This window comes from Diorhabda sublineata, chromosome 2 (assembly GCF_026230105.1).
Source record: "Diorhabda sublineata isolate icDioSubl1.1 chromosome 2, icDioSubl1.1, whole genome shotgun sequence".
NCBI classification, from domain to species: Eukaryota; Metazoa; Arthropoda; class Insecta; order Coleoptera; family Chrysomelidae; genus Diorhabda; species Diorhabda sublineata.
The window spans coordinates 37,479,296-37,493,302 of record NC_079475.1 but is presented as its reverse complement, the minus strand read 5'-3'; the positions used below and the strand labels follow the sequence as shown (position 1 = coordinate 37,493,302).

Here is a 14,007-nt window from a genome sequence, read left to right as displayed (position 1 = left end):
TGAACACCCCAAATATTATTAGACTTTTGAATTCTCTACAAAATACAATTTTTCATTTTCCACACTTAGTCTTACATTTCAATCTTAGTTTTGCATAAAATATTCGTTAAGAAACAAAATATAAGAAAAAAACTATATTATTTCATCTACAGTTAATTTTGGATTTGAAATGCACAAATAGAAAATAGAACAGCTATATATTAAACTTAACGTAATACACATGGTGATTTCCTTAGTTGAAACCGCTAGCAGGGACATATCATCAACTGTCAATCTTTCATTTCATCTCGTCTCTCAAATGGTAAAACGAAAATAATAAAAGAAAAAATTTAAAATCTTCCGGTCGAACAGATGTCACAATCACTGCAAGACGACAGGCGATAGAATAAAATGGGAAGTCGTAAATAAAAGATATACAAACTATTTGACCCAGCCTACACTTTCAGGTATACATTTTACTGTGGACAACTTCAGAAATTCTCGTTCATTCAGAAAAATAGGAGCAACTGTAACTTAAAATAGGCGTGGGCGAAGGAACTGGGAAAACTCATAAACATTCGATTTATAATTAAGTGTTTCAAACACCGGCGAGTCAATATAAAGTGAATTCATAATGTGAGATTATGAATGGAAAATGGAACCATTGATTATTTTACAATTTCACAATGAATGATGTTATGAGTTATGACAGAAACTAGACAGATAAGGGAATTGTAATAAACACAGCTCATAATACTCTCTTTAATTGGTTAATTGTGCTTTGTTAAATAGTAATTAACCACATTTCCTGACGAAACACTACAAGTTAAACTGGGGAAATATCATGGCCGACTACAACCCCGAATCCCGGGGGTGTATCGAAATACGAATATTCAAAATGTACTTACTCTTCAGCACGAGGATCGGTCATGATTTGTCGTGTGAATTATCCTACTGCCTGAAGTCCAATTTGTTAAACACCACATTTTTGCACAACATCAAATCCAACTTATCAACACGGGAACAACCATTGAACTAAAATACTGTTAATTTCACACTAGTGCACTGTTGCCGCATTTCCATACTATACCCTATTCTCTAACATGAAATATATTTATTTAATTCTTTCCATATTGCATAATCGGTAGAATCTCACAATTTTAAAGAAAATAAATATTTGTTACTTAGTATTAGAGCTATTGCAATTAACTGAATATCGTATCTATCTACCGGAAGTTATATATCTTGAAAATTATTGAAAATAATAGTTTATTGTTTAATTGATAACAATCACTCAGTGGCGTATCTACACCTCCACAAAATATGTAAGTGGGTCAAACATCCGATTATAAAAAATATAATAGCTCGACATTATGTTCATAAGGAATAATCAAGAGAGAAAATTAAAAATTGTCATTATTATTAGATTCATTCAAACTCTGTGTACCGCCACCATAACAGTAATAAAATATTCTTTTGGCATTGAAAATAATACAAAATCATTTGAAATTTTAAATACCAAACTTTACTGAGTATCTGAGCTAATAAAAACACACTGACGTATTGAATGAAAATTTCTTTTTATAAATATTGTGTACCTATATCCTTATTACCCAGTACACAAAATATTTATGAAGGCTCGGCAACCATGAGCTGTCATCTAATTCATTATCACGCGTGCGCATGCTAACGCGCCGACTTGTTGGTTATAAGTTTTAAATTTGCCCGCCTTAATTTTTATTGATTTATTCTCATCCAATTATTAGGAAAGTATTGAAATAATAAATACCGTCCCGTGGTAAGCCAGCACATAGTATCCGCATTCACTTTTCGGTTATTCGCATATCAAACACTAAATTATAGCTCATGTAACAAAAATTGAGTTTAAAATAAACAGAAACTACTTTTTTTCAAACATTTTAAAAAGATTTTTAAGCTGTGGATAAGGTAGGTAAATTTTAGTTTTCTATTGGCAATCTATAGAGATCATAAACATTGCATATTACACAATTTTTTAAATAGAAAATAGTGTATGTCTCTGAATATTGTTTTACTTTTCATTAAATCGAATATTTCTACACAACCTTACATTAGACAACCAGTAATACAACCTATTGTACTGTTGGTTACAAATCACAATAAATTTATAATTATATCAACAGGTTATTGGTAACTGTCATTTTTTAGCCGAATTTGTACCAATAGTTATTGAATTTGAAACTTTTTTATAGATATGTCAAAAATGGCAACACATAATGTTTCTACAACTTCATTTAAAAATTTAAAAGTCGTTTCCTCACGAGAAACTATCGTGTTTATAGTATGTGATGGCTGAATTGAGAAATAACGAAATAAATAGTTTCAGGAAAATGGGCTTCGTGGTGGACAAGGTTTCCGAAGATTCATTCTACGAAAATTTACTCCTCGGTCTTTCTAAAGTGCTTGAAAAGTCTCCATTTGTCTCTAACTTAGCTTTAAAAAGATATCCGGGTGTTCGTCAAATGGATATAAGAACTTGGGAACACAATAATAGTATCGCCTTACCTGAAGACTTAAAGTGTTTTTTCTCGTCTTCAAATGGTTTTTCTTACACATACGATTTTTCTTATGAAGCAGAAAATCAAGAAAAGAGCACCAGACAAGGAAAATTAGAAGTAAATCAATTAAACGACGTTGCCAGAATATACGGGTATGAAACAAAAAATACAGCTCAAATAGAAAAAGTTGCAAATAAATATAAACTGATTTTATCTAGAGATAGTAAAGTTTTTGAACTGTGTACTGTAGACGAAAACGCAAAAGTTGTTTTAGTATACATCAACACCTACTCAAATCCTACAATTTGGTTATATACAACTCCGATGATATTCAATCACATAGCAGACGATTTTACAATATATTTTCGAAGATGCATAGCCCATCTAGGTATCCCATGTTGGCAGTACATCGTATCTAACAAAGGATTACCAGAATGGACGAAAGAAATTTTCCTTCTACTAGCACCTGGTGTACTACAAGAAGATAAAAATTTAGTGGAAACTCCCAGAGTTGTTATAGAAGAAACAAACGTTATAGATCCTGCCGTTTTCCTCAGTTCTACTAACAGCAATCACGGACTTATCATGCAAGCTATGCAACAAGCAAAATCTACCAAAGAAAAGAAAAGTAAAACTGTGCCAAAAAAGCAAGTTAACAGTAAACTGGTCAGAAAACATGAAAAATAATAAAAACTTTAGAAAAAAAAAAGATTTTTGATTCAATCATTCACGCCAAGCTGATATTTTTAAACTCTGATTTACATTACTTATCTTCTACTTTCATTTGTGCTTTGAAATGTACAGGTACACAGGAAAAATAAATTCACACACTGCTAAAAAATTTTATATCCAATATCTTTTTTCTCTTATTTTGTATTGTTTTCTTTTAAGAAGTTGTGATTCTGATCATACTAGTTCTTTGTCGGAATGCCCTGTAGTTTACTGGCATTTACTGTTCCTTGATGAATTTTACAATCCTATGCTCCGGAGACTTTTTTACTATATATCTTGTACTTTCTAAATCTTTGTTGTGTTGCATTTGGGTGGTGGTTGAACTTATTATTTGGTCATCTTGGATGTTCTTAAACGCAGTTTAGTAGCCATTCTAATATTCAGATCTTTGGGTGAATAGATAACTTAGCTTCCCGTTAGGATTGTAGGATTTTTTAATATTTATTAAAAAATGAAATAACTCAATTTTTTGGTATTTTTTTAATAAAAACTTCTTGTATTTATTTAATATTTTCTATTAAAGAAGTTTTATTTGATCTCCAGTAGTGGACTGGTTATAAATGCTATTGTAACATAAGATTTTTGGATCTTCATATTATTTTCAGTATCACGAATTCATATTGTACCAAATATAAGTCCAAGTAGTAGCAGTCAAAACATTAAAGGTAGGTAAAGCGCCAGAAAGAGACAATATAACTTAAATAATTAAATATATGGATGAAAAGGGAATAAATAAATCAACAGGATACCTATCTATAAAAGTGGCGCCAAAGAAATTGTAAAAACTATAGATATGAAAATAACAAGTATACAAGCGAAATTAATGACTAATAGAGAAAAGAAATAAGATGGAACACACTTTAGAGGACTCCAATGTGGATTTAAAAGTGGAAGTAACACAAACTACTTGACATTTACAATTAGACAAATAAGTGAGAAATTAATAAAGAAATTCATATATGTTTTATAAATTTGGAGAAAGCCTTTGATCAAATAGTTAGAAACCGTTAATATATCAGAAGACAATAAGAAGAAGAATCGAAGGAATTTACCACAAAGATAAGTATTGAACAAGGATGTGTACTTATCCCTCTACTGTACTTCTACAATTAGCAGAAAGTCAGATGAAAAAATTTAATGTAGAGATTTGAAGGATATATATAATGGAATTGATATTCGCAGACTTGGTATTGGTAGTGAGATCAGAAGAAGATCTAGAACATTATTTGGAGATATTAAATACGGAAATGAATATGATACAATTAAAACAAATTAAACAAGGAATAAAATAAAAATATCTAAGTGTAATAATAGAAAGTAATGCCAGACTAAAGGAGATAAACGAAAAAAAAAATAGGAAAAGTGGGTTAATCATTTGACGCAATTTAAGAATTATTCTTTAGTAAAAAAAGGTATCAAAAAACATGAAAATAGAAAATGTGAGAAAAGTAGTGAGGCCTATGTTTTGCAGTTGCGAAACGTGGACATCAAATCAAAATCAAGTAGACCGTATAAATGCAACGGAAATAAGATTACTGAAGAAAATATAAAAGAACAGAGAAGTATGAATAAGAGAGAATAATAAAACCATATAGAGATAAGTGGTATATGAAGCACAATTGAGATGGTTTTAACACGTATGCCGGATGCCCAAAAACAGAGCACAAAAAAAAACATCTGAATCCAGAATAGCAAGTGAAAAAAGTATAGAGAAAGACCAAGAAAAACATGGATTAAAAGTGTGAAAGAAGCTGTGAGATGAAGAGAATAAAACAGTAAATAAAAGAACTGCATGGAGAGTAAGATGATCTAGGATTAAATAAAATCTAAGTCCATGTATTTATTTTTTTTGGTATCTATGTTCTTTTCTCAAAATTTTCAATTAATGTGAAACTAACAAAAAGATTCATTAATAAATAATTAACTTTATTTATTTAAGTAAATACAAAAGTATACTATAATCTTAAATAAAATAAAATGCTTATTAAAATTAATGATAAAGTAAAAATAGTCTTTACATTTTTGAACAAAAAAATACACATAACTATCATTTGTAAGTATTTTACTATTGACAATAACTTTGGAAACGTCATTATTGACACAATTTATTAATAAATTGGCGATCAAAATTATGTTTAATAAAATATAAACATGAGTGCAGTTGTTTGATATTACATATCTATTTGAACAAGTGGATGGATTGATCTAGTCATTTCAACAAAAATTTTTGGTACTCCAAATGAAGCATATACATAGACAAAAAACTTTTGTTCCAAATATGTTCTAAGCATACATTTCTCCAATAATGATAATATATATATATATATATATATATATATATATATATATATATATATATATATATATATATATATATATATATATATATATATATTCAAAGATTTTATAACAAATGGGAATAGAGGATAAACTAAAAAGCAAAGCATACTCATTAGAAATCTGGTATTCGATAGTTATGTTGACTTGAATGAGTTAAAATAAAGAATAGCATCATATGAAATATTAAAGGCACAAAAAACTCACCGATCAGAATGATTTATTTCGATCGCCAGCTTTGCACGATAACATTTCATTTCAACAAACGACAAACACAAATTTATTTAATGATTCATATATATTTCAACTTACACAGCCCGAGCACCTAATTTTTTCAATATTTTCAATCCCTGTTCTTCGTATTCCTGTTTTGACAACCAAAACGCGTCTCTGTCTTTCATTACTTCTGCTAATACAGCACCTCCTATAAAAACCATATCTTTTCTCCTCGGCGGATCCTCTATTCTAATTTTGAATTTGTTGAGCTTTTCAACATCATTTTTCAGTACCCGTTCTATGTATAATTGTTTAATTTCCCTTTCTAATCGCGATGGTAGTCCAGGATACATTGTAGAACCTCCGGAAAGTACTATGTGTTTGTATAACTCTGAACGCATGTCTATATCTGCAGCCTGTATGGTATTAAAAACCAATTCAGCAATACCTTGACCTTCAACATTAATTAAATGAGGTTGGAAAAGAGCTTCTGCAGCTTCGAATCGTTCACCACCGACTTTTATAACTCTACCATCTGGTAAAGTATATGGTTCTACTAAAACTGTCGTTTCTAAAGCCAAACGTTGTTCAGTTTCTATATCATAACCAATATAACAAAGCTTCTCTTTCATCATACGTACCTAAAAACAATAAAAAACAAACATCAACAATTTTCTTTCATGTTATAAAAGTGTCAACTATTTACTGTTTCAAAATCGGCAGAATGATTAAAAGCATATCCTCTGAGCAACAGTAATTTGATGAGGTAACGAGTGATATCTCTACCAGCTATATCTAGTCTCCTAGTAAGATGGGGCAGCGCATATTCTTCATAAACCGGACAAATGTGAGTCACACCATCTCCAGAATCTACTACTACCCCAGATAAAAGACCCTGTAAGAAAAAACTACTTTACATAAATCTTTACTTTATAGTTATCAAAACCAAGAATATGCTTTTACTTACTTGAGCATAAAGCGTCAAAACAGCTTGAATGGCAACATAAGCTCCAGCAAACCCATATTTCTCGAACATCACTTCAATCATTTTTTCTCTGTTTTTTGTCGGATTCATAGGAGGTTCAGTCAGCAATATCTACAGAAAAACACAACGAATCAAATAATGTAATATAAAATATCAAATTTTTTTCATTACTCACTTTTGTGTCTTTTGGATCAAGGTTCATCTTCTTGGGACCGAAAGTGTAATCCCAAACATGGCACATATCTTCCCAATTACGTACTACACCATTTTCCATAGGGTAATTCACTTCTAATAACGACCTAAGGGCAGAAGCTTCATCTCCTACCATAAGATCCTACATTTTATAATCAAAATGTATTGAATTAATTTCCTATTTACTTATGAATTATATTTCAAAATACTAGGTGTGCAGTCATTAACTTCATACCAAATTAAACAATCATGAGTTAGTTAGGAGGAGTGATCAACAATACAGTGAACAAAGTAAAAAGTAACATCAAATTTCTCTTCAATAAATTCCAGGACACACTTGAGTCGGAGGAAAATAAATAGACTCGCTAAAGTAGGGGTAAACAAACCCTTTTGTGGTATCAACTACAGAACAATAGAGATAGCATTGGAAAAGAAGGTAGATAGGGTTAAAACCAGTTACAAATAAAGTAAATACTAACAGGAGTCCTGTTAGATCTCTGTCGCCCAAATGGACACAGCAGTTTCTGCTGCACAGAGAAAGGAAACTGCTATTCACATTCTCCTAAAGTGTGAGACAATGGCAAACTCCAGAACACCTTACCTGGGAGCGTATGAAATACAAGACCTCTAACAGCTACAGCCACCCCACATTCTGGAATTTTTAAGAGGAGTGAGATTAATAGAACAGCTATAAAAACTGAGCATCATTACCATAATAAGAAAGACGGACCCTTTGGGTTGTGGTATACATAGTACCTTAAATTATACATACAACATTTGTATTAACCCCAACACTCAATTATCTCTCATTATTTCTCAATGTCATGTACGCTATAATAATATTTACATCTTACCACATGTTTTATGGAAAGAGCCAGAAGTTGCATTGTGTTAAATCTTATGAGTAAAGCAGTAATGGACATCATATCATCTGTTAAAATATTTTGCATGAATCATACAATATTTTAATTGCTTTACTAAGCTCTTGAATAGTCATTTGCCTGTTTGAAAGAACACTTTGACCATGTTTTGCACATTTTGATCTAATTTTGAGCTTGTAGGACACCCTATCAGTTTCTTGTCCTCAAATGAGTCATTCCAACTTTTAAATCACTCATACCACTTGTAAACAGTTTTCAAAGTTAGCTACATTATCACTATATGCACTCTTTTTCAATTTGAAACAAAATTGTGCATTGTTGAAGATTCATACTAGTTGAAACAGTTACAGCATATGTAATCGCTGCTATAAAACTTCATTCACCAGATTTTTGATCATACCTCGTATTTTTTATGTTATTTGTTTTCTATTTTCAAACAAGGTTTCTAGTAATTAATGCTGAAAGTTAGTTATACAGTTTTCTAAAATCACAAACTTTTTTAAATGTTTCAAAGTAAAAATTTGAAAATTGGTGATATATTTTATTACATGAGCCATAAATGAATTCAAATCATAAAATTAATTGAAAATTTACATTATTTTTATAAAACAAAAAGTGTTTTGTTAGTTCTTTGTCTTATGTATTGAATTATTTTCAAACAAATTGATTAATATCATGCAATTTAACCAGAATGAAAAAATAGCATAAGTGACAATGTTCATTTATGCTGATTTTTCATTCAAAATAAGAACTCCAGCTACTTTATGTCTCTACTTACAGGAAGAGTACTTGTGTCTCCCTGTAGCATGAAACATTTTTGTAAATATTAAGATTTTTATTAGTGCATTATTTACAGAAAAAATCAGTAAAAACCTAATTCATTTCAAATAGAATTTATCATTATAATAAATAAATGTCAATAATGCAAATAAAATTATTTGAATGGCTAGTAATGCATGAAATTTATTTAAAAATTTTATAAAATGCCAAATAATTAATTGGTAATGTACACATAAATAATGAAGCACTCTAATATTATCTAATAGGTTATTAAAAAAATTAAAATCCTATTCAATATAGTGTTTTACAAGCAGTGTATTCATCATTTAAATCTATAATGTTGAGAATAAATATATATTCATCCAAGTTAGATTAAACTCTTAATAAAATGTATTAAAACAGAGGTTAGAAAAAAACGAAAAAAAAATTGGAGCATTCTCAATAACACTAAGTAGACAGTAAACTTACATCTACATGTAAACCCTAAAAAACAAGTTATATATGAATAATATGAATCATTATTTTCTCAACAGGTACATTTTATATGGCCTATCAAATTTAATTCACTTACCTTAACTTCTATATCACCTATTTTATTAACAGCTCTAATAATGGGTCGTCCCACCATAGAAGGAAATATATAAGCAGGGAAATTACTGCCGGCGTACCCACATTTGACGAACTAGAAAAAAAGTTTGTTTTCAGGAAACAGAAAATATGAGTAAACTTCGTACCTACCCCAGTGCCATTATCACATACAATTACTTTTCTACCTTCACTATCCATTTTAATTAATACTAAAGGAAATATAACTAGTTTATCTAAATTGTTTCTATTATCAACATTAAAATTAGTCAACACCACACCTCTCTCCACGAAACATGACAAGATTAGTGTACTGTCATTTTATTTATCATTTCTTCTCTTTCAATATACGAAATTTCTAAACGGATGCAAATTTTAATATGCCTAATATTATGTCCAAAAGTAATTATGTGAGGTTTTTGATGAATAAATGAATTATATAATCTAAATTATTTTAAGAAAAAAGATTTATTTAATTATAAGCTATATAAATGTAGAAGAATTAGACAGCAACTACGAATTACATTGTCAATTTGACAGTAATACGAATTGTATTTGTTTTCATATTATAGGAACTTATTTATTCATCAAAACAACAAGTTTGATTCTAGAATAAAGTATGATTTTCTTCTAAAAAAAGCATGATATGTGTTCGTAGTAATGTTATTATTTTAGATGTCATGAATTTTTCTGCACAGGAATTTATGTTTGAAAGACAGCGGATACGACAATGGGTTCCCCTTATTACACAGCAGGTAAAATAAAAAGAAAACAACTCATCACAAGTATTAACTGATATATGTTTCGATTTTAGTATCGTTTGAGACATGTCTATCAAATAATTGGGATAAACTTGGGAGACAATGGAGTAGGTAGGTTTTACTATACCCTCCATTTGACGACAATGTGCGCGCCTTTTTATACAAGTGAAGAAGTTACTAATCCAAATCCTAAATGGACGGAATTAAACCCAAAAGACATCCCAAACCTCTCAGCTTCTTGTATAGCTTTAAGGATATGGCAGCACAGTAAAAATGGTGCAGATCGGATTTTAGTAACATGGGGCATTAATTTCTCAGGCCTTTGTTATATCGGAAATAAAATTTCGGATATACAGCCATATTTCTTTAAAAAAAATACTGTGATATTTTGTATGCAAGGAGGATTCTATACTAGTCACCAAGTTATAAGAACAGACTTACAAAAACCTATACCATTTTTAAATAACATTAATCTCATAGATACTTCTAATAATAAGGTTATCTATAAGAGAGTAGCTATTAAGGCTTGCAGTCAAGATGTGCAACATAGTTATAGTGTGGATAAATTAAGATATTTGCAGCAGCTACAAATGCAGATAAGAAATATAGAAGCTGACGTTCAGAACATTAGAGATAAAATTAATGTCCTAAATTCTACAGCCACCAGGGACAAGGATGTTCCTCATCATTCTACAACTTTAGCAAATGTTAGATACGCCCCACAATTATTAACTATGAATTCTTTGAATAAAATGTTACAGGTTCGTAAATTTTTGTTAGCATATTTTTTATCTTGAAATAACAAATATTAATTGAATAAACAAAATAGAGTAAAGAATTTTGCAAATTTTATATTTAGTATACAAATATTAAAATTATTACACTGTTATTTAGGAATATTGTACGGGGTGAGCAAATGAGGAATGGATTATATTACATATCACCAAAGTTAGCAGAGGAATATGAGCAGACAGTAAAAAACAATTAGCCGGAAATTAAGTGCTAATTGAGTATGAAATTTTTCTCTATGCAAATTTTTGAGAAATTGGTTGTTCTGTTAACTTTGGAATAAAGTTAGCAAAGCAATGCAAGTTAAATATACAAAATCAGTAAACAATGATATAATATTTGATAAATAATAATGCTGTTTTTGGAACTATATTGTTCATGTCCTTGCTTATTTATAAGGAAATTTGTATTATTTTACAAGAGACTCAAAACTTTTATTACTATATCTATGTAGTATTCAGAATACTCGTTTTGAATCTTATTAGATTTTTAGCACCACTTTATATGAAAGTTACGAAACACCATTATTTGATTCCAAATTTTTATCGTTCAATATTTAAAAATATTTTATTTTTTAGCAAAAACCAACATATGTACAGAAGCAAGAAATGGCAAAAATTAGTAAAGAACTGGAAATAGGAAAATTCAAAATAAAACTACTTTCTCAAGAAAGAGACAAAAAAACTGTGATAATTAGAACACTAAAACAAAGATTCATGGATTTATTAGAGAACAATGAAGAGAGAAGTATGACTTTGTATTATATTAGATTCAAACATTTTTATTTTTAAATTTGTATTTAAAAAAAATATCTCTCTTTTACCCATTTCTACCACCATCTAAGGGGAGGACTTGATTGAGCAGCTATTATTTTTGACACTAGCAATAGAAGCATTCATTTATGAAATAAATTTTTATTTTTAGATTCTGATTTGATGGAAAATTACCACAAGCTGAGCAGAGGTTCTGAGAAACTGAAAGAATATAAAAAAAACATTCTACATCATAGAGAGATTTATTCAACTATTTATTGCCAGCTTCAACAGAGACGAAGACAATTATTGAAAGAATTACTATTTATATTTCCAATAGAGAAGAATTCTGAAGACAAGTACACCATCATGGGAATTACACTGCCGAATTCCGATTTATTAGCTGGTACCTCTATGAACTAAAAATCATTTAAAATGAAATTAATTGAATAATTATTTTAGATTCTACTGATAGTGGGCTCTCTGTTGCTCTAGGCTATATAGCTCACATTCTAATAATGTGTTCAACCTTTCTTCAAGTACCGATTAGGTATCCCATAACCCACTATGGTTCCAGATCATACATAACTGATAACGTTTCACCTTCACTTTCAGATAAAGAAAGACAGTAAGCTAAAACTATTATTAATCAATAGTTTAATACTGATTTATTAATTTTTAGTTTTCCTTTATATACGAGGGGTAAAGAAAAAATTCATTTCACTTATGCTGTTTACCTGCTCAATAAGAATATCGCTCAGTTCCGTTGGTTATTTTATATGAACACAGTAGAACTCAAAGCGACTCTCTATAATCTCTTAACGTTCCTACAGAACCCTAGAGAAATAAAAATAGATGCTTCTTCTTCTTCTTTGAAGCAATACGAGATACGACCAGTAAAGAAGTTAGACATTGATCAAGTGGTTAGTCTACGTAGTTTTAATTCTATCTCGAACGTATCCGATCCGCTTTTAGATTGTATAAGATTGGAAAATCGATTAAAAACGTCCCAAAGTCCTAGTAGGATAGAAAAGAAATCTGGTGGGAAAAAATGCGGAGAATGCGGTAAAGGTCTGAGTGAAATCCTTGCTGTACCAGAAGCTTATTTAAACAAGCAGATCAGCTCGGAATCTTTCAGAAATTTTATGATGAAAGGAAGAGGATTGGAACCAAATACAGTTTGTTGTGGTAATATAAATTTCAACGTTAAATTTTATTCAAGTATCTTGATTATTTTTTGTAGATAGTAGTGGAGCAATAAAGATAACCAGTGGTAAAGAAATTCCTGTAGATTCTTCAAAACAAGTTTCGATAGAACAAGGTCAAGATCCTTTGGCATCTACTTCTTTACCTATATTCGGAGCTACCGATAGTAATTTGAGAAATGAATTGAATAGTTGCAAAAGTTATACTAATAACAGAATCAGTCGATCTGTCGGTTCCTATTCGGATGACGACGCCGGTTTAGTTTTGAAAACAAATTTTGAAGTCGGTTCAGAACCGGTACTAAACATTAATTCCAAAGAAAATCAAGAAAAAGCAGAAAATAGGAAAGATCGAAAAGAAATTTGGTTAGAAAGTTATTCTGGCTTTGAAGAAACGTTATCAAGAACTGCGAGTTATGAGAAAAGTCCTTTGACGACTAGAACGAACGCTTTGCGTACAAGTACTACATTCAATTTGGTCAAACCAAAATAAGTTTCAATATTTAAATGTCAATTTTTTTGGCAATCAATAAATTTTTTACTTGATAAACCCTTTGTTAGTTACCCAGTGAGCAGAAATTCCTGCAGCGTTTGATACACATGTACCATGGACTACAAGAGTATTTCTATAAACGTTAGGAGATTAAGAAAAAACTATTAATATTAGAAAAAATGATTTTTTTTATCTCAGACGTGAAGAACTACCATTTTCTTCAGGTTAACTGCTTATAAAATTTTTAGAAATATAATTTCTCGAAATTAGAATTTTCGAATTCAATAAAAACATGTCTAGAGAAGACATTTGTATTTAATTTTATTTCAAACTACTTAATATATAAATTGAAAATTCCAAAATTATGTTTTACCAAAGTAACTATTTAATTAGGTATCATAATATCACTTGTTTTTCTGTTGGATTGCCAATATAAAAGTTATAATTTGAAACTTGTGTATATTGAAATAAAATTCTAGAAAAAATTGCATTTTTTTCATTTTAAAACTTACCCTCAATCATAATATAGAAGGAGAAACATAATATTACAAACTCGTCCACTGATATAAATCGAGAAGCCTGTTCTGTTCCAATATGTTGTTGATGCTAAAGTTTGGTGGATACGCCGATCATTTGTATTTACTTTATAATTTTTTGTTACCTATTTACATTGTTTTTATTACTATTTCTATAGAAACAATGTCTAAAATGTTGTTTATATATGGCAAACTAGAGATTTCCAGGAATCAAAAATTCTAGAATATGATAATAAAACGAAGCTCT

At 29.8% G+C, this 14,007-nt stretch overlaps 4 protein-coding genes across 9 annotated transcripts in view; 2 read left to right on the top strand and 2 right to left on the bottom strand.

Moving 5' to 3' along the window:
• LOC130453431 (sprouty-related, EVH1 domain-containing protein 1) overlaps nucleotides 1-1,231 on the bottom strand; it is a 47,557-nt gene extending 46,326 nt beyond the window's left edge. The window contains exon 1 of one of the 2 annotated variants that reach the window (XM_056793171.1): nucleotides 888-1,231. In XM_056793171.1, coding sequence (XP_056649149.1) covers nucleotides 888-910 — 23 coding nt within the window. In that variant the 5' untranslated portion in view covers nucleotides 911-1,231. The remainder of the gene's footprint in view (nucleotides 1-887) is intronic. The other variant, XM_056793174.1, reaches the window with a different exon arrangement.
• The window catches only part of LOC130453432 (glutathione S-transferase 1-like), a 31,846-nt gene extending 27,157 nt beyond the window's left edge, over nucleotides 1-4,689 (top strand). The window contains exons 1-2 of one of the 3 annotated variants that reach the window (XM_056793176.1): nucleotides 1,831-1,926; nucleotides 2,339-4,689. In XM_056793176.1, the coding sequence (XP_056649154.1) occupies nucleotides 2,349-3,203 (855 nt within the window). In that variant the 5' untranslated portion in view covers nucleotides 1,831-1,926; nucleotides 2,339-2,348 and the 3' untranslated portion in view covers nucleotides 3,204-4,689. Of the gene's footprint in view, nucleotides 1-1,830; nucleotides 1,927-2,338 lie in introns of those variants that run through there. The other 2 variants (XM_056793175.1, XM_056793177.1) reach the window with 2 other exon arrangements.
• A 1,099-nt stretch (nucleotides 4,690-5,788) lies between these two features.
• LOC130453430 (actin-related protein 2) lies at nucleotides 5,789-9,537 on the bottom strand. Of its 2 annotated transcripts, XM_056793169.1 has the most exons (7): nucleotides 9,378-9,537; nucleotides 9,211-9,321; nucleotides 9,108-9,122; nucleotides 6,962-7,120; nucleotides 6,769-6,897; nucleotides 6,508-6,696; nucleotides 5,789-6,442 (listed from the first exon to the last, which is right to left on the bottom strand). In XM_056793169.1, the coding sequence occupies exons 1-7, from the start codon at nucleotides 9,423-9,425 to the stop codon at nucleotides 5,894-5,896; spliced, it is 1,200 nt and encodes a 399-aa protein (XP_056649147.1). In that variant the 5' UTR covers nucleotides 9,426-9,537; the 3' UTR covers nucleotides 5,789-5,893. The 2 variants fall into 2 exon arrangements, with proteins under 2 accessions (XP_056649147.1, XP_056649148.1); XM_056793170.1 differs by lacking the exon at nucleotides 9,108-9,122.
• Nucleotides 9,538-9,541: 4 nt separating this feature from the next.
• On the top strand, nucleotides 9,542-13,781 carry LOC130453428 (UV radiation resistance-associated gene protein). 2 transcript variants are annotated; one of them, XM_056793167.1, is made up of 8 exons: nucleotides 9,575-9,841; nucleotides 9,900-9,979; nucleotides 10,039-10,746; nucleotides 11,353-11,521; nucleotides 11,699-11,932; nucleotides 11,989-12,154; nucleotides 12,209-12,714; nucleotides 12,770-13,780. In XM_056793167.1, exons 2-8 carry the CDS (start codon nucleotides 9,905-9,907, stop codon nucleotides 13,222-13,224), a joined length of 2,313 nt encoding a protein of 770 aa, XP_056649145.1. In that variant the 5' UTR covers nucleotides 9,575-9,841; nucleotides 9,900-9,904; the 3' UTR covers nucleotides 13,225-13,780. The 2 variants fall into 2 exon arrangements, with proteins under 2 accessions (XP_056649144.1, XP_056649145.1); XM_056793166.1 differs by having other exon boundaries at nucleotides 9,542-9,979; nucleotides 12,770-13,781.
• Nucleotides 13,782-14,007: the final 226 nt, after the last annotated feature.